This window comes from Cupressus sempervirens, chromosome 3 (assembly GCF_028749045.1).
Source record: "Cupressus sempervirens isolate cs-2001-9-10 chromosome 3, ASM2874904v1, whole genome shotgun sequence".
NCBI lineage: Eukaryota > Viridiplantae > Streptophyta > Pinopsida > Cupressales > Cupressaceae > Cupressus > Cupressus sempervirens.
This window is the reverse complement of record NC_143120.1, coordinates 936285071-936306314: the sequence shown is the minus strand read 5'-3', so window position 1 is coordinate 936306314 and position 21244 is coordinate 936285071. Positions and strand designations below refer to the sequence as shown.

The window sequence follows — 21244 nt, the reverse complement described above, 5'->3', positions numbered from 1 at the left end:
CGTTGAGAATGCAGAATTCCAAGGCGTTGAGGTCGTTGAATACTACTCCCAGACTCACATAAGCGTTGAACATCTTGATGTACTTGACTACCCACTCCATGTTCTCTGGTACCCTAATTCCACGCCAACCCAGAAGGAAATTGACACTTGCTTCCATTCGTGGCCAAGCCCTAAAAAAAACCAGATTATCCCTAACCCTAAAACACTATCGTCAAGGGGTCGTCCTTAACTCCTCCGCTCCCAAGGGGAGACCCATGTATTTCTCAGGGTACGAGATTTTGCCTTTGTCATCAATACTGAAAACTGCCTTCTCTAACCCTCGTCTCCATACAGGGTTAAAAATGTCTACACAGAGTCTAACAATCTCTTCTTTGTCAATCTTCGCCCTCATCATTACCCCAATTAATGATCCAATTATCGAACTGTTGGTTCTCCAAGTTGCCCTATAGTCAAACACATCCTCCCCTATCGCCCTACTCATGGTAAAATGCGTCATATCATCTGCATTTCTCAAGAGACGACTCCATCTCTCCGGTGTTGCCTTCCCGAGAAAGGCCATCGTCCTGTTCTCTGTCGTATGTAAGACATACACATTGGATTCCATCGTGACAACAGGCAAACACATAGAGGTGGTAATCAAAGACTGTCACTCTCAATCAGTAATCCCTCTCAACATACATTTCTATTTAACAAAGGAAAACCATCATGATTCGACCTCTCCTATGTGTCCTTTAATCAAAGGCTTCAATTTGGCGATGACCTCAGCCACTCACACTTAGCATTGAGTATTTGATCACATATTGCAGAGCCTTAACTTTATGAGCCAGGTGGCATATTTTGAACCCTCTCCATCCTAATCTTATAATCATAACCTATTAAGATATCTTCCAAGCATCTAAGTTAGTAGTAATAGCAATTAACAAGATCTTGAGCTGGAGGACAGCTGGAAAGCACGAAACAACTAGACTAAAGAGATGGTAAGTTAGGATAAAGATCAATTTGATTAATCTCTATACCTTAATGCTTTAGATAAGCCTTATGCGATTCATACTGAGTGTAGACTCTATACTAAATCAGTCTGTCATCATAGAATATGAAAAAGGTTCCAAAGGGGGAACAATTATGACAGGAATCGGGCTCCTCCGTAACTGCAAAAGGAACACTAATCTAGGAGACTTTGAATGGAAAAATCTCTGATTATTAGTATGAATATCAAAAAAAGCTACATACTAATATTATGTTATTAATATGGGTTACTTAAGAACTGATGATAAGGGTTTAAATAAAAAAACTTTCAAATATCTCTTTTTTCTTATCCTTCTTACTGTCAATTTCTTCTATATTTTATTATTAGATATTATATTTAAAAATATATAATTGATTATTTTCAAATATAAATATTGGATATATCTAAGAATACTAAATCTGTATATACAAATATATATATATATATATATATATATATATATATATATATATATATATATATATATATATATATATATATATATATATAGAGAGAGAGAGAGAGAGAGAGCTTATGCGTATGCCTACTTAAGTATTTATGCATTTATAAGAGTATATATATTTATAAAAGAGTAAAAGTATGAAAAAATAAGAAAAACTCTCTAGGAAACTACAGTGGGGGAGGAGGCTTAGAGTTGTATATCAAGAGCGATTCTCCATCAGCACCCCTATTGGCAAGTCCATCAGCCAACTTATTGCCCTCTCGGTAAATGTGTTTGATCAGGACATCCTCAAAATTTTCCAGTAGTAGCAACACTTCTTGGAGTTTAGAGTTCAAGGCCCAATTAGGAGTCTTTTTTATCCTAATAGCATTCAAGACTATTTGAGAGTCACCTTCTATGACAATTTTAGATAGACCTAAATTATGACAAAGTTGCAGACCTTTCTCCAATGCTTCAAATCCAACCATATTATTTGAAACTCGAGGAAGAGGAGATGCTAACTTTGCTATCCACTGACTATCTTCATCATTGATGATACAACCAACACCAGCTATACCAGGGTTCCCTCTTGTAGCACCATCAAAATTCAGTTTATGCCATCCTGGAGGAGGAGGAACCCATTTGCAATTGGCCCTTGCCTCCTTATTGTTGGCTGTATAAACTAGTGGAGGGTTAATCAGATTGGTCCATTGTTTCTTCATCATTCCATCCCAAAAGGAGAAAGAGCCTTCTTCATGAGAGGATTTCCTTAGGGAAGAATTCATAACTTCTGTAATAGATACTTCGAGTTTTATTAGAAAACTATCTAGATTTCTCTCTTTATTTTTGAAAATATGATGATTCCTTTCTTTCCATAGTTCCCAAACGACTATGGATGGGCAAATATTCCAAAGTTCGCTATATACCCCATGAACCAAATGTGTAGGCTAGGAACAAAGGAGCCCCTTAAGGGAATTCTGAAAAGGGGTTGACCACTTAAGTCTGTATTTAATCCATTCCCAGCAATTTTGAGCGAAAGGACAGTTTAGGAAGAGATGGTCTACATCTTCATTGCTCTATTTACACATGACACACCAGTTAGGGCCCATGATACCATATCTCACTAATACATTTGGCATCGATTTGCGACGGCCAAGTGTCAGAATTGCGACGCAAATGTGTCGCCACTGCGACGGCAGCAGACGTCGTTGTTTTTTAGTCACAAATTACGATGTCTATTCTTGGACATCGCAATTTCGACGCCTATCTGTCACAAGCTCAACATTCTATCCCATCATTGCTCTCGTTGCAATGGATGTGGTTCCTGTCACAATTTCGACGTCTTCACCACGCATTGCGACGGGGTGGCATCGACATCTGCCCACGGGTTCGCTGAGGTGGGAGTCTTTACAGTTCTTTCGTGGGCGTCGCACTTGCGACGTCCATGGAAACTTGCGACGATACTATCGACGTCGTTGACCGTCGCAATGTTTGCGATGTGTCACAATTGCGATGCAAAATCATCAATTGTGACAGCGTCGCTATGCACACGCCGCTTATTTCGTCGCAATGCGCGTGCTGACGTCGCAATTGCAACATCCATGGTTAGCAATATGGTGGGGCCGCTGTGGAGGCGACGCCAACTACCGTCGCCGCCACAGCGGCCCTGCCACAAGCATCATCTTCAGCTGCTAGCTCTAGCAATGTGTTCGCAGTCATGTTGAGCAGTTGTATTGCTCCTTCATCAAATGCGGTTTCCCATAGCTCCCCAGTGTGGTCTTGCAATTATAGGCGGACCATGTAGCTATAATTGCATTCCGTAAATTGCTTGTCACATTTTTTACCGTATCATTCTTCATTTGCATTTTCAGACAAATTTTTCTTGCATTGCTTTCCTGCCACTTGGTTGGGGCAAGTCGGGTAGGATAGCTTGTCTGTGTTGACCTGTATAATGGTTGCTTTCACAATGCACTTTATAGCACAAGTAGAATGCACAGTTTGATAATGTATGTCATGAATTGTCATTCTCAATACTGCAGGAGGTTGTGGGGCGTAGCTAATCGATGGCTCACCATTGTCCTTAACATTGTCATCGAACCATGACTTTAACTCCGCTGTCTCTGGAATTTGGAGATTGATCATCAGTTGTGTATTACCTATGGTGTTGAGTACTCTTCCATTGAACTCAGTAACACGGCCTCCCTTAACCACTAGAACTGTAGTGTCTTGCAAGTAGTAGCTTTTTCACTGCCCACTTGCTCGGCTACTGAGCCTCAAAGCGTCAGATCATGCCTATTCTCAATTCCTATGCCATTCCTATTCCCAATATTACATGCCTATTCTCAATTCCTATGCCCGCAACCAAACGGGCCCTAAGTTCATTGGATTAGTGTAGAATTAGTTTAAGGTTAAAATTATCTTCATAAACCCTACTCTTTTACACTTCGTTTCAGAAATCTTTGTAAGCGTTAAACCCACAAAATTTCAAAAAAAGAAAAAAGAAAAGGGAAATTCAAAAGTTGAATGATCAAATCTTGAATAACCATGTAAGTATCCTTGGAGGTTTTCAACAAATCATCCTACCATGATAGTCTATCCTGGACATTAAAAACACACACATTTGGAACCTTGGAGTTGTCTTTGTGATCACACAGTTCATCTGTTTAGAACATAAAGATTTTGATCAAGAGAGGATAAAGTACCCCTTGGTATTTTATTTTGTGTTGTCTGTCATAAAGCTCACACCAACAAGAAGCCTAGACACATGTCAGAATGGTTATTTAATCAAATTTATTACATTTGTTTCTGAGGCCATAAAAATCTTATCAGCTTTTAATATCTAGCATTTGTATGATGAATATTCACCATGTTGAATGATGAATATTCATAGTAATTATCTGGACAGATTGATCTGTGCCTACAATAAATAAATATTGACACATCTTCCCATAGTGGAGGTTTAAATACAACATGAAATAGCATAGGAAATTGATGCCAACAACAATTGGGAATACAGATGTGTGAACTGAAATATGTTGCCTAAAAAAATATTTTCTAGATGGAAAAAGGCTTCTTGGCTTTCATTACTGATTTCCTCAGCTATCAAAAAAGATAATGAAAACAAGAAAAGGTTATTGTCCTGCAAAAACTGTCATGATAGCCATTTCCAACCATCCACTACAAAAAACTTCTGGCAGCTACTGCTTGTTCAATTTTTTCTATAACCTCATTGACGGTCATCATTCCCAGTTCTCCACCATGCCTTGAACGAACAGTTAAAGTTTCACTCTCCACCTCCTTTGTGTTGGAGTCGAGGAAAGCCAACTCCGAAGATGCCCAAGATCACCTGCATGCGAGACCCTGTCAAAGAGAAGCCAAAGAGAGGAAGAGCATGGAGTAAGGGAAAAACCCTAAACGGACATGAGAGACAATATGTGCAAACACAATAAGAATATGTATTTACAATATGCACAATGCCTTATGTTATTACAATGAGAAGAGCCCGCTTATAAAGAGCTCATGGAAGCTTGTAGAACAAGCTGGAAGGTGCTAGGAGATAAGTGTGACAACTAGAAGGGAACAAACTCCCATGTTGTCAACAACTAACCACTACATGCATTAAATACAAAATATTAAATAAATACATTAACCTAAGTAAGCTTAAGCAATAGAATAAATAATTAATAATTAATTATTTACTCTAACACCCCCCCTTAAGTGCAACTTAGGGAAATGCCTTAAGCTCACAAAACTAAGATGAATGCAGAATGGTCCCGGCATTGAGACCATTCTAGGTACCCAAGTACAATGCAAGAAGATGCAACCTCTGTAAACAGGGAAAGAGAGAAAACCACGTGGGAAAAACCCTCCCCCAAAAAGAGGTAAGAACCTAGTGAAGAACTGAAGAAGTCTCCAACTAGGGAAAATTATCCCCTAAAATAGGAACAAGAAGCGATCATGTAAAAGCAACATCACTGAAGCATGAAGAAGCCGCAAATCTGTCAAACTGCTGATTTGAAGAACCTCCATGGAAGAAGAAGGCACGAACCGAGCATGTCTATATGGTAGATGATCCATCTCACCGAAATGCATAGGTAGCCAACCACTGCAATCGCCTTGTATATAGGATCAACCACTAAATACATAGTTCACACTATCGAACCATCGAACCAAGGATGCATTAGAACAACAGCATAACCCCCCCTTAATGCATACGGGGTGTGATGACAGGCAACTGAGAAGGTGGGCCAAAGAGTCTCCTGCAAATGAACCAAGAATGAGGAGAGAGGAAAAGAGGTACAGACACCGATAAAGACACGGTCAAACTGACTCTGCATGGGGCTAATGTCGTGGAAGGGACACTCACTTGACAAAGGGAGAATGCCTAAAACAACAAAAAAATCATCCCCCCCATGGTGCTTTATGAAAATAGTACAAGTACAACTAACTCAAAACAACGTTCATGATCCTCGAAATGCAAAAGTGACACTTTATCTTAGTGCGAAACAAAAAAGTGCTTCAAAATGATAGCTACAATGATCAGAACTGAAAAAGAGCTGTGACAAAAGAAAGTAAAGCCAAAAACAAGAGAATCCATGCCAGGAAAATGATCCTTGGGCCTAAAACACTCAAAATATCTACCATATAGCAAAAATGCCAAAACTATGATAGAAAGAGCAGAGGCAAAAAACTAAAAAAAAGACTACATTTCTAAAAAGTTGAGAAAACCATCTTTCCAAAAATATAAAGTTTTTAAAAAACTGACATGGGACGCAAAAGATATGCATGTTGGATTCAAAAAGAGGACTTCAGACTTCAACAGAAAAAATGGGCAATAAAAAAGCATCAAAACCTAAAAATACCTGCACCAATGTCTGTGGTTGATCCTATATACAAGGCGATTGCAGTGGCTGGCTACCTATGCATTTCGGTGAGATGGACCATCTACCATAGAGACATGCTCGGTTCGTGCCTTCTTCTTCCATGGAGGTTCTTCAAATCAGCAGTTTGATAGATTTGCGGCTTCTTCATGCTTCAGTGATGTTGCTTTTACATGATCATTTCTTGTTCCTATTTTAGGGGACAATTTTCCCTAGTTGGAGACTTCTTCAGTTCTTCACTAGGTTCTTACCTCTTTTTGGGGGAGGGTTTTTCCCACGTGGTTTTCTCTCTTTCCCCATTTACAGAGGTTGCATCTTCTTGCATTGTACTTGGGTACCTAAAATGGCCTCAATGCCGGGACCCATTCTGCATTCATCTTAGTTTTGTGAGCTTAAGGCATTTCCCTAAGTTGCACTTAAGGGGGGGTGTTAGAGTAAATAATTAATTATTAACTATTTATTCTAACACTTTGGCCCCACAACAGCCATTAATGGTATCTTTTGTGTTTCTGAATTCCGAATTAGTTTGCTAAGACGCTCACCATATGATATTTCTGCTCTAATATTTTTTTTCCTCATCATTTCCACCACTTTTTGACAGTACGGTACCTGTTGAATTCCAATATTAATCATTCAACCTGAAATCCTTTTTAGGAAAAACAAAATATGAACATGCAATCAATCTACAGACCTGGGTGTCTGTTACAAGTAAAAGATGATCTTGTATTGGAGACAGCCACAAGGGAAAATCACCAGTGTAATTCTCTATTAATATGCCAAAGAAGCGTTCAAGAGATCCTAGGATAGCTCTGTGAATCATTATTGGCCTGTGCTTCTCTGAGTTTGAATGAACATAGAATAAATCAAATTGCTTAGGCAAATTAAAATCCACCTGCATACAGATGTCCATAGTATTATTTTGATTAGAAAAATCAAAGTCAACTCCCCAAGATTATACTAATTAAAATTCATGAGTATAGGCCAAATATGTTTACCTGAATTGTTGAGCATTGCCACTTTCTTCCAAGGGCATCTTCAATCTTAAGATCAATCTTTGGACCATAAAATGCACCTCCTCCTTCATCAACAGAATAATCTCAACCCTTGTCTTGAAGAGCGTCTTTCAAAGCAGAAGTCGCTTTCTCCCAAATATCATCACTACCCACTGCTTTCTCAGGCTTTGTTGATAAGTTGACTTCATAGCTCTTAAAACCAAATTGAGACAATATTACTTCTGTAAGATCTAGAACAGATCTTATTTCTTCCTTGATCTAACTAGGCAAACAGAAGATACGTGCATCATCCTGTGACAAACAATGAAACTCTTAAGCAATATAAAAGAGATAGATTGACTTGTAAATTTCAAACAAATCTTGAAACTGCAGCCCCTGACACCTACTAGATTGAAGATAGATTCATTTTATCGGTTTTAAATTGGTGTTCACGTAGATGTATAACAGAACAAGTCTCATCTCCTTGTAGAAATGATTAAAACTGATACTAAAAGAGAAAATGAACAAAGCCCAAAATAAAGTGGGGTCAAATTCAAAATAATGATTTAGTGGTCTAATATTCTCTATTCTCGCCTGTGAAAAATGCTCTGAATGCCTCTTAAGATATTTCTAAATGATTAGCTTAAAATCTATAGTAAACATGGTTTCTCTTGCTTGTTAAAGATTAATTTAGGGAGCAGTACCAACTCTTTTTCAACGTCTTTGAATGTTAAATACTTCATGCCTTGAAAATGGGGCAGAATAAGTTATCAAGCACGTGTTCCTCAATATAGTATTATAGACAATTATTTTTAAAATGGTCATAAAAACTGTAGATTTTTGCATATAAAGTATAACTGCCATGACAGATCTGTGTGACATAGGATTTTTTATTCTATTACTAATACTATTCTTTGGCTCTTTATTAAATATGGGTTATTTGATTAAAATTAAATCTATTGCATGAAAAATGAATTCATATACGAAGCTTTGCAGAAGAGACGATTCATCATGCCCATCAAACATAATAATTGTCGAACGAGTTGCCAGACATCACAAAAGCATTCAATTTACTGACAGTGAAATATTTGTTATTTTCTAAAACATGTGATTTGAATCTCAAACTCAATAGGAGATTCTTTATCAATTCTATATAATCAGTGACAATGATATGTTGTTTCTGAAATAGTCAATTCTTCAAGAGCTTTACTTAGTATCCATTTGCCAATTTAAGTATTATATACTTCTTGTGACCACAACACCTTTGCCCCATATTAATACATTATTTGAAACAGATTAATCATGGGGTGGGTATGACATGAAATCCTTACATACAATCTTGTATTGATTTCTCATCTATCATGAAGTTTCTTGTATGTCAATGCCTTTTTACATATTTATGAATCTCTGGAAGTGCATCAAGAACAACAAAATTCTACCAATGGAACAATCTTCCCAACATATAACCATGACATCAAGTACCCCACAAAAGAAAGAGTTGTCATCCAAAAGACAACCTTAATGCAGTGTTCCATGGGAATGCATATTGCATTACCTGGGGAGTGGAAGATGTTCCTGATGTTCCAAACATCCTCAAGACTTAGAGACTCGGAAAGGATGTCATCTTTCTCAGAACTAGACAGCCTGCATCATTTTCTGCATAATGTTCTAAAAAAAGCTAATTTGTTAAAGAAAAACTTTTAAAAGTTAAAGCCTCTAGAAGGTAGAGGTGGGAAGATGGTCATTGCAAATCCAGTACATTGTATTTACTTTTCAAAATTTCAGCTTCTCCTAGTTTCTTGAAGTTACTTTAGTAGCTATAACCTTTTGGAAAAAAATTGCCATCCTCAAAACTATTTCCTTGCATCCCTCAGTCCCAGAAGCTCAAAGAAACACTGCCTAAGAGTTAAAAGAAGACATCAGGGAAACTGAAACTATCACCTACCATATTTGCTAAATCACATTGTTAAAAGAACAATTATGAGCATCATAAGCCTTTCACTAAGATGCATCTCCAAGGTTGGCAACATTAAAATTTGTATTAGTCCTTAGCTGTAACATTTACTAATGGCTCCACCCTATGTCATTACACAACGGACCTATGAAATTTGTCCTTAATGCCCTGGAGCTTGATAAAATGCATAATACTAGAGCACTAACAGGTTCTTTGGAAAATCAATGTAGGTTCTTTGGCCTACATATTGAAGGCTTGGATGAAGATTGAATGGACAATTTTATTTGGCTTTTTTAAGGAAATGGTATTTGAACTCATAAGAAATTAGAGTGGTGATCTCTTATGAAGCATTGGAGTTTATGAGTGTATCACAACCTATATGGAGAATTAACACATATTCGTGTGTTTCGGGGTAGGGTGGTTATTTGAGTATATATCTTATGTTTCTTTTCTCGTCTTGTTTTCTCTTATGTCAACACTCTTCTTAATTTTTATAGATTTGGTTTTGTTGCATTATTATCTTCAACGGTCTAAGGAGGAGTTCATTATATTTTCTTCTACTATCAATAAAGTAAATATCAAATGTCTTACATGAGGAAGTACAAACAACTTTGATAAGTATTACTTTCAACTAGCCAAAAACTATTATTATTGACACAAAATTTTCTTGTGCATTAACAAGTTATAAGTTTTTTTAATGTTGTGATGTTGCTATCAGGATTCAATTGTGTAGTTTTCGGTCAAACTCATTGGTCTATGTTTATGAGTAGTGTTTCACAATAACTTCTTTCTCATTAGAATGAATAGAACACTAAATACTCATTGCATCTAGGTTTTCTCACGAAGGTGAAGCGTTGGGCTTTCTCGAGATGTTACCCACCCAAGCACCACTCCAACCCAAATGTTCTTAACCATGGAGTTTTTTAAAGGTTAATGTCATGCTCAAAAATCAAGGCTAAAGCACACAATTTTAAAAAAAAAAAGGTAATAACAAGTATCTTATTGAGCTTCACTTTGTTTCAAGAATAGTTTAATATTCTCTACTAAACAGGGCCAGCCACGTGAAGGTGGAAGCTCATTTGGCCCCACCCCGCTCCCCCTAACATCACTCTACATTCCCCGTTAACATCTAACATTCATTCATTCTTTCAACCATTAATAAAATGTAGCATTCAGTCAATATCACATGATAACATTCAATCAATATCACATGATAACATTCATTAACACATTAGATTCATTAACATGCAACATTCATCAATATTCTGCATTAACACATAATTCATGAACATTCATTAGCACATAATTAAATTCATTGAGACATAAAATACAGTCATTATCAATTAAGGTATGTAGTGACAATCATTTCTTTTTTTTCTTTCTATTTCTTTTTTCTATGTAAGCTCTAAGAGGAGCATCAGTGTCATCATCAATTCCCCCCTCATTAGTTGTTCTGTTCTCTGTTCTTGATGATCTCAAATTCCTATGTTGTTGCAAAGGGGGTTCCTCTGCAATAACAAATAAAAGAGTTAAATTAAAAATAATTTATTATAATTGTTACAAGTATTTAATTATTTTAAATAACATAACTGTGGGCCCAAATATTCGCAAACACTCATCACCAAGTTTTCTCCAAAAAAGATCATTCCCTACAAAACAATCATGGGATCATTAGTCGATGAAGAGTGATAAAAAACTAAATTACTATTATATCACTATAGAATAATAATAACTTTAAAGTACCTGGAACTTTGGCTACTTTTAATGGAATGCCTTCATCGTCGCTGATGATCAATGTGACATCCTTCACCGTTCTCGTACTAGGAACATAGGAACATCTAGGAAATGATGTTGCAGGTCCTATTGCAAAAAGTTTCATAAGTTTCATAAGTCTTTGTCACGATCGAAGTATAAAAGAACAAATGATAATTGATGTTATAAAGTTGTAAAAAAGAAACTGTTTGTTGATGTCATAAGACAGAAAAAGAGGGATTTGTGTACCAGTAGATGGTGCAATAGTCGATGCATGTAAGCTGTGTGTTGCTGACTCAGCAGTCGGAAAGAGATTTTTGGTTGTCCTAGATGGAGGCGGCGTCATCGTAGGATTCAATTGATGTGAAGCTGAAGAATAAAATTGTTAGAGCATGCATAAATATAGAACGCGTGGACTAGCATGGACAAGATTGTTAGAGCATTAAAAAAAAGGATTGTTCGAGCATGTATTTTCAATGATTATGATCATTCCTATATATATTCAGTGGAAAACAGAAGTGGGGAATGGAACATGCGATCTACCTGAACCACCTGCAGCACCCTCATCATGGGAACGGGGCTCGAAATCAAGCAAAAAACTCTGTAAAGACAACGCATCCATATTTTAATTAATGCCATAAAAGAGCATAACATAAAAACCATTATTGAACTCTTGTTATAATTAAAAATTTCATTAATACTTACTTTTAAGGACTCAGAGGTGTGCAACAATTCAGATGCCCTATCTTTTATTTGTTGAATCATAGGCTTTATGGTTGCCAAACATAGAATTTCTTTCCTAATTTTCTTTAAATTAATTTTAATCGAACCGATCAGGTCATTGGTCTCTGCTAAATCGATATAGAAAGGTCCTCCTCAGGGGGGGCCTGCCGAGGGACTGCAGGTTCCTTTCCCTCCCTCTGACCACTAGCCCTCTGTGACAACAATAGTATTAGTATTATCAAAATTACTCCAAAACAATAAAGAAAACAACATTAAAAAAATAACATTTTTCTTCTATCTAGTTTGCACAATTACAAATGAGTTTTACCTACTCATGTGTAGATGAGCCAGGAGCATCGTCAGCATCCCCTCTGGGCGGTTGCTCCATATTGTGCCCCTGTGTCAAAGATGAAGTATAAAAATGTTAGCCAAAAATTTATTGACTAAATGGTATGTTGGAGTCATTGATTAGAAGTTGGTTTAATAGTATGTACCACCCCCATGATAGTAGCCTCGTTTGTATCTATGCGGTTCAAATTGTAATCAATAAGAAGCTCTTCCCCTGCACGTATTGATTTTATCGCACAGATGAATACACGATTTCCCTCGCGCACCTCAAATATGCAATTGGGTTGCTTTATAGTTGACCCAGGTCGTGTACTATTTATAAAACCCGCAATATTCCCTGTTGCTTTTGGCCTTCCATCAATGTATATAGCCACACTTTTACTTTGATTATTGTCTTTCTGTTGTATATAATTTTCCGAGAGGGCATACCTATGCATACTTCTTTTATATTTAACAATATGCATCCAACTTTTGTAATCGTAACATGGTCCAACATACTCCATCAATTCAGAAACTTTTTTGTAAGACACCTTTATGTCGTCCATAGAAAATAGGCCCAAACCATGTAGTGATGATGGTGCTATGCGATATATCCTCTCGTTAACACAAAAATCAGTGTTTATTGGAGGAAGTTCCTTGGGTACCCAATGTTTCTGTAGATGTTGGTACCTCAAGGGCACCTCGATGTCGCCTTCCGTCTCATCATCATAAGAATATGACCCCCCTTGAGCAAGGAAAAATTTCATGCATTTATTGAATTTCCTTCTAGTCCTTTGACCTCTAGTTAATCTCCCTGTTCTAGATAAACTGCATGTCTCACTTTCCTCTTCTATTCCTATATTTCCCTCACTCGAGGAAGACACTTCTGACAAATACCTATTCGTTGGTACCTGCAAATGGGAGAGATCTTAGAAGACATCAATCTTACTATTGATAAGTGTATTAAATAGACTATCTATAAGGAGTATTGACTTATACCTGTCGATCCATGAGACTGTGCAGGATGCTCCTGAAAGGGGTTCAATTTCCTGCAAATGTAATTCAATTATCGTGAGCATAATCACATCATAATCATAATCACATCCATCATTAGCATCACATAAAAATTAAAAACATTAAAAGGTACACAATAAAACACTTAAATCAAGCTCACATTATAAGCCTACTAGGGAAGTAGGCCTAGTGAAGGGCTAAAACTGGGTTTTTGTATCAGCTGATGAGTTGAGGGCTTAGTCACCTTGGGGACATGCTATTTTAAGTTGTTTGATGTGTGTGGAGGTGGAGGAAACACCTAGACTAAAGCCACTTGCATAACATTTTGAAATTCAATTAGATGTTTTATATTAATTAAGATAACTGTAATTTCTTCCAAAACCCATTATAATAATTTTAAAATGGATTACTGGTTTCTTTTTACTTACCGTGTAAATCCCATAGATCCAAATACATGTACTGAAATAAGTTTTCTAGTTTTAGTCTATAAATCAACATACTGATACAATGTTATTCCTATTCTAAAATGAAATGTTAGAGATACTTGAATTATTAACCAACAAATTGGGTAAGCACTTATATTATGTTTTCCCTATGAATTTTATTCTAGGTACAACTCCCTTTTATAGATATTTAATGAATTCCCTTTTCTAAACTAAACACTTACAAATGCTTTTGACCTGAAAGAAAATAAGGCTCAATACATTCACGCATCAATATGTGTTTTAAATAGTTTTATTTAATTAATTTAGATTAATAGTTAATTTAGATTAGCAGTATTCTATTTGTAGTTGAAACTTGTAGCTTTTAAATAGATAATGGATAAACTATGTAACCATATATATAAGACAAATATATTTCTATCAAGAAATGAATATTAAATAGATTAAGGATTGATGGCATACCTCTAAATTCCATTATCATCATCCTTGTCGTCATCATCATCATCATCATCATCCTCGTCATCATCGTCGTCCTCATCATCATCATCCTCCTCGCCATCATCGTCGTCGTCGTCATCATCAACATCATCATCAACATCAACATCATCTTCATCATCATCATCAGTAGCAGCATCATCGTCATCATCTTCTTCTTCTTCTTCATGAAAATTTGTGTCAGGAACATCATCCAATAACTGTCGATCGTGATCACCATCTACATCATCTTCTACTTCTTCGGTATCTTCTTCTTCCATTGCATTATACTTTATTGGCCTTCCTCTCGGTTCATGTCTAACAACAAATGACCAACCTGGTTTATGTGGAACCTCTGAGTAAAATACCTGCTCACATTGGCTTGGAAGAACATAAGGCTCACCCCCAACTAGCTCAAATGACCTTGTATTAACCATTGTAAATCCATTATCATGTTCAATAACAGTTCTATCAGGATCATTTGGATTAAGTCGTAGCCTATACCATTTGACAATGAAGAGTACTAATTTGAAGGAACTAAAGTCACACTCAATTATCTCATCCAAAATGCCATAGTATCGATTTTTAGACTCTTGAGGATGTAAGTCGTTTCTAGAGGAAATATTAGTCACTTGAAAGACTGCAATTATTCCTGAATCACAAGTTTTCTTCGTGTCATCCAACACTTTGACGCGAAATTTCTGACCATTACAGAACATAGCCTTGTGGTGTTTAACCTGCAATAATATGTGAAACATATCAAAATTATTGTATCGTGAGTTGATAAACATACGGGTGATTAATAAATTTGTACATACCTGGAAATCTCTTGAACCACGTGCTAAATCTATTTCCCTTTGCATAACATTGGAATCTCCATTACGATGAGCTTCTTTAACCAATGAAGATACACCTTCCCATGTTAATGTGCGACCAGAATGTTGACATCGTTCAATCCATACCGTCATCCAATCAAGATTGTTTGCAATATACAAATGTAGTGCATCCCACTCTCGAGCACCTGTACAAAAAAAAAATAGACAACTTACAACCGATTTATTTTGAAGATTAAGAAATAATTTATTACAATAACATCTTATAATTTATTACCTCTCACTTTCCTCAATGTACCTTTCCCCATCAAGTACTACCCTTCTAATTTTTTAAAAGGCTCGAGATCCCAAATGCGATCTACATGGATATTTGATGCAAACTTAGGAAGATATTCAGTAATGTACACCATAGTCTGGTATACCATATATCCCTCTACCATAGAACCCTCAGGATGTGCTCTTTGTCGAACCAAAGCCTTCAAAGATTTCAAATGCCTCTCAACCATCCACATTGACCTAGTGTGTACAGGTCCACACAATTCAATCTCCTCAACTAGGTGTATGAGGTAGTGTTCTTGTGCATTGAAAAAAGTTGGAGGTAGACACTTTTGCATTTCACACAGTAAATGAGGAATTCTTCTCTTCCAATAGTTTATATCTTCTTTATGGATTTCTTTAGATGACAACCACCTACATTAAGAGATTCAAGTCATAAAAAATATATAGATATGAGACTTTACAAAATAATATACAATAGATTACATAGCAAGAAAAACAAATCACGAATATAATAAATATATACAACAAATTGAACAGATATTACTGCTTACCTCATATATTTTCCAAGATCTATATCACTTGTTTGATGTTATTGTTGAAGTGCTCCGGGAGAGATAGAGGAAGCACGTACTGCAGTAATTATAAACCAATCATTTCATTGTTTTCTAACATAACATAACGAACAATTCACGTAGTTTATGAATATATTGTAAATACAGAAGAACATAACTTACCTTGACGAAAGTATGCCAATCATGCATTTTGAGCCCTGGCCCAAATTCACTTTTTTTTATATGAGATTGTTTATGTTCGCAGCAAATCCTGTGGGAAATTGAATTTTTCGCATGACTTCTTTTATGGCATCACTTTGCTGCTCCGTTAATAACCATGGAAGGGCACTTATATTAATCTGATCTCTGTTGCTATTTGAGTGAATGAAATTTTTCAATGCATGATTGGATTCATGTATGTCATTACAAATTTTGACAATTTTTTCTTTGTCACGCCTTCCATCCAATATTTTCCACAATGTCTCTGTTATATTCTTTCCAATATGCATAGTATCAAACAAATGCACAATTTGTAAGTGCTCGTAGTAGGGCAACCTACTAAATTGTCTAGGATAGCTTTCTAGTCCCTTTGGAAGGTTGTCAGTATTTCCTTGACGACCTTCACGATCATCAATTACACAATTAGTCAACAAAAATCACAATAGAAATATATAAATTACAAACATAAACCATTAGGTGGAACGGCATTACCTCGACGATTAATTCTATTATATTCCAACTTCCATAGGCGAGGTGTCATTCTTCGTGGCTTTGATGTAGTCTCTTCTTTCCCATTGAAAAGATATTTTTCCGTACTTCGATACTTATGATTCCTGTGGAGGAAGTGTCTACACTCATCAAACACCTGCTTTCCTAAACTTTTTGAATGATGAGATTTCATCTTTGGACCACAAACTGGACATGCAATTTTTCCCTTTGTTTGAAGACCTACAAGATAATGATGTAATTGGATTATTAAATATGTTGATTTTTATAATTAGAATTATTGTGCGCAACTTGAATTCACTATAACATACCACAAAAATGTGTTAGCCCTGGGGCATCATGTATTGTCCATGCAAGTATTGCATGGAATTGAAATTGTCTTTGTCGTATTGGTCTAGACATGTCATACATAGTGACACCGTTCCATAACTCCACCAACTCGTCGATAAGAGGCTCAATATATACATTCATATCTTTTACTTGATATTTACCTACTTGAATGAACAATAACATTACATAGTTATTGTGATCGTTTTACTGCAAGATTTGTAAGTACGTGTAAATTAATAACTATCAAATGATAAGATACCTGGAACAATCATTGCCAACATAATGTGCTCCCTCTTTATTGACATCCACGGAGGAATGTTATTGTTGATAACAAAAACAGGCCACACCAAGTAAACAGATCTCATCTCTCCAAATGGATTGACACCGTCTGCTGCCAATGAAATCTTGAGATTACGAGGTTCTTTTTTGAAGTGTTGCCACTTTTCCTCTATGTGCATAAATGTTGAACCATCCGCAGGGATTCGAATAATGTCATCTCGACTTCTATTGTGTGCATGATAATCCATAAATTGAGCCAAGCTACTACACCTGAATAATTGTCGCATCCGTGGAATAATGGGGATGTAACGAAGAACCTTTTGAGGCACCTTTTTTGTTAGTCGATTTGTTCGATATCTACTCGTATGACATACATGGCATTGTGTTGCAAATTCATGTTCTTTATAATATATAATATGATCATTGGGACAAGCATGTATTGCTTCATACTCCATTCCAATATCTTTCATAACAACAGTTAATTCTCGATATGAGCGAGGTAGAATATTTGATGATGGTAACAGAAACTTGCCTATCAATCTACAACAAAAAATATAAGTTGTTAATATAAACAATATTAGTGGTACATTATTCACCCTTTGTTAACTATAAAGACATATATGACATACCTTAACATACGTGACATTGTTATGTTGGATAAACCATTCATAACCTTCAAGTTCAACAACAACAATACAACAGAGAGAAGAGTTGTTTGGGAGTCTTTTTATAGGGGCTCGTATGCCTTTTGAAGTAGAGGTACATTGAGGCTATCATCATCATCATGATCAGATACGCTTGGACTAGATGTGTCATGGATCAATGTATTTATACCATCCTCTTCAATTGTGTTTTCTGGTGCATGATCGTCATCTTCCATGGGATCATTATCTTCACCTTGGATATTTGCACCTCCATGTTCCTCCACTTCGAAAACCATATTCTTCGGATTGTTGCGGTTCATATCATGTACTTCCCTAGGAAGATCAACCTATATAAAATTGATTAACATAAATAAACCATGATCATCAACTCATCATCAAGTGATTTCATATGTATATAAATTGTTAAAATGATATAATGAATGACTTACCAGTGGATGATAGTCATGCCCTCCTTCAATGTGACCATTCTCCTTACAATGTCTCTTAACTGTTTTGATTAGCAGTCTTCTACGGTTTAAGCCCTTACAAATATTGCAAGGACAATAACATTTTCCATCACCTTTTCTTTTCAAGTTAGACCACAATCTAGCGATTGTCTCCCTGTTTTGTTCTTCACTTATATTATCTGACATGATCGTTCTTTGCAGGAAGCAAAAATCGGGCTATGAAAACTTCGGTCTACAACTTTCACAAACTAAGCAAAACTGTCGAAAGTACACAAATCTTCTTAGACCTAGCTAAATACTTTAATATTTTAAAAATACTTTCTTTGACTTTATTCCTAAGATTATTTGTAAAACTTTGACCAACTGCCTGAAGGTCTTATTTCAAGAGACCTTACAACATTAAGCCATTAAAAGCAATTTCAAAACATATAAGCTAAAAGTCTAGTTAAAATATACATTAGAATTAAAAAAAAACAATTTTCATACCCAAGTGCGCAGCTATAACTCGTGCAACGACCTTCTTGCTTAGCTGTAGAAGCTCTCCAGCAATCAAATTATACAAACTACAAGGCCTAACAAAACTTTGAAAACACATAAGCTACAAGTCTAGTTAAAATATACATTAGATTAGATTCAACAATAGCAAGCAATGTTATTCAGAATTAGATTCAACAAACCTTAGCAGTGTAAATAGCCATCTCCTCTAAACTGGACTCCAGACACGAGGGGGCATTCACATACTCTTCCCCTAAAGGTATCCTAAAGAAAAAAAGCCACTATTCTTGAGTTTGTGAATTGCACCTCGAGATAAATGAAGCTTAAAGGGAATGAAAATTGTTTTCATACATTTAAATCAGGATGTAATATTTATTCATAAGTATATACCTTGCAAGCACTTAAAATTGTTGTTATATGTGTTGCGGGAAAAGAAGAAGTTTATACTTATGTGTATAGACGCACTTCCTGTATGCGATCCAAAGCTCGAATGTTATCAAGTGTGTCCAATGATGGGGAGAGACCTCTATGCAAGCAGAAGATCTGCAATGAAACAAAAGAAAAGAAAATTTTCTTATAGTAAGAACAAGTTTGTTGTGCTGCACAGGGTACCAACAAAATAGTGTCTAATATCTTTTTCTTTACCTGGCTTTCAATTCAGCATGAGAGCCTTTAATAGAAAAGTCAAGTTGATAACATATTTAACAAGAGCTGCAGGGCAACATAGTTCCTGCGTAAGTCCAAGAAAATGTGTGAGGATTCACATAGATTTGCGTAAGTCCAAGAAGATGTGTGAGCATTGACATAGATTTTGTGAACATTTTCTATGTAATGAAGATTTTACTGCAAATGGAATGAACCTAGGGGTCGATTGGTAAACTGATTATTTGTATCAAATGGTGTAAAATTGAAACTAAAACCATTTCAATTGGCCACGCCACTCATCGACTGTTCCTCCATATGTTATAATACTTTCATCATATATCACAAATATGAAATAAAATATGTAGCACACTGAAATAAAGCATTAAAAGATAGTGTCTAAATGTAATTAAATATATGGAACTGGTTATAAGAATTTGTACAAATCAATCAGAATGGTTTGAAATCAGTGCATCTTACTTCAACATTTCATGTAACATAGCCAAATCCAAAAGAAATCTCGCAGACAAACTACCTGAGATTTATAACCTTTATCTTCCAATATCCAATGGCTCCTTATAGGCGTTAATACAAAGAAGCCAACTGTCAAAAACTGTGGCAGTGATAAACATTTTGAAAAATAAAATTGTATTAGGTATAAATAAAAAATAGTGAAGAATGGTGTAGACTTGTAGCCAGAAGATAACACAGTGAAAATTGATGAGCTCTTTGTTATCACCCACCTCAAAGAAACGTGCATATCAACTCCAAGTGTCAAATGTCAGTTGTAAGCACAACAATGCAAGTTTTCATCTGTGTAACTTGTTTTTCTACTACAGTCAATGCTGATACATCCTGCTTTAACATAAATAGATTAGTCACCAAACAAATTATCAAGAGACCCTATGGTCATCGTCATGATTATTTGCTAAGCCAATTTCAACATCAAAGCCTCTAATATGAATATAGAGGATCATAACTAGATCCCATATGATTGTCATAGAGTGAGATCTGAAACATTGTGATTCAAAAAACATATACAATCTCTTCTAGAAACAACATCAAGTAAAATCTTGGATAGCAGAAAAATTGTTATGTATAACAGAAAGTTGTTTTTAATTCACCAAATAGAAGGATGTTTACCAACGAATAGTTAATATATTTTGTTGCACTGACAAGTGTGGGCGGGAAATTCTTGGGCTGCTACTCCTAAAGTTGAATATGATGATGTTGAATGCCCTCCCTCATGGAAAGTAAAATCCTATTGTGCATGTCTCCAAAGGCACCATTGGAATACATCTAATGATGTTATGAGATCTTATCTCTTTGTATTGGGTACCATCTTTGAAATACTTGATCTCTTCTCATTCCTCAGCTAATCGAGACTGCAGCCATAGTACAAATAAGTAACCAACTATTTTTGAGTTTGATTCTGCTCTAAAGGAAAATGCCAGAACCACTTATTTTTCTATTACTGAGTTTTTTTGCATGTAATCACCAGTTTGCCAAGTTGTTTGAAGTTTGAACCATGCTCCATATATGCCAAAGTAAAATAATCAAGTAGGATGCATGTGAGCGAGAGATAATTATGTAGAACCTAGATGTAGAATATAATAATGTGCATTCTCTTGCATTGATGTTTTCCTGTATCGTACATATTATTATTTTGAATTGTAATATTGATAGCATGTTCACCGTGTCTTTTCTCTAAATTTGAATATTTCTTTTCATGTTTCATTTGCCGCTTCTTTTCATAGTACCTCTGAGTTGTACTTGTTTACTTATCAAGTTTTTAGGGTACTTGCTATTTTTAAAATGATAAAACGTTAAGAGAGATTATGTTTAAGTTTTAGTTTGTTGGATAGCCATTACCATCTTAATTACCCTTTCTCACTACTCTTATTAATTGTTCTCTTCTTAGAGTGATAGAGCATGAATAATCATTTTGCAAGTGTCACACCCTCAACTATGGGACAACTTTCTACAAAATT

At 35.8% G+C, this 21244-nt stretch overlaps 1 protein-coding gene and 1 long non-coding RNA gene across 2 annotated transcripts; both read right to left on the bottom strand.

Annotated features, from left to right (window-relative positions):
• Positions 1 to 6790: 6790 nt before the first annotated feature.
• LOC149569837 (threonine--tRNA ligase, chloroplastic/mitochondrial 2-like) lies at positions 6791 to 8911 on the bottom strand. The gene is made up of 5 exons (XM_089817018.1): positions 8876 to 8911; positions 7623 to 7632; positions 7324 to 7406; positions 7020 to 7220; positions 6791 to 6937 (listed from the first exon to the last, which is right to left on the bottom strand). The coding sequence occupies exons 1-5, from the start codon at positions 8909 to 8911 to the stop codon at positions 6791 to 6793; spliced, it is 477 nt and encodes a 158-aa protein (XP_089673144.1).
• A 9881-nt stretch (positions 8912 to 18792) lies between these two features.
• On the bottom strand, positions 18793 to 19862 carry LOC149569836 (uncharacterized). Its single transcript, XR_016361775.1, has 4 exons — positions 19789 to 19862; positions 19257 to 19341; positions 19059 to 19154; positions 18793 to 18875 (listed from the first exon to the last, which is right to left on the bottom strand). It is a non-coding gene; the product is annotated as an uncharacterized LOC149569836 (long non-coding RNA).
• Positions 19863 to 21244: the final 1382 nt, after the last annotated feature.

Bases quoted from the DNA above. Each gene is read 5' to 3' on its own strand.
- LOC149569837 (XM_089817018.1), bottom strand. From the start codon at position 8,911: ATGTTTGGAACATCAGGAACATCTTCCACTCCCCAG. The intron at 7,221-7,323 runs GTAAACATATTT...ATCTGTATGCAG, and splicing joins GGCAATGCTCAACAATTCAG to GTGGATTTTAATTTGCCTAA. The intron at 6,938-7,019 runs GTCTGTAGATTG...GGAATTCAACAG, and splicing joins TACTTGTAACAGACACCCAG to GTACCGTACTGTCAAAAAGT.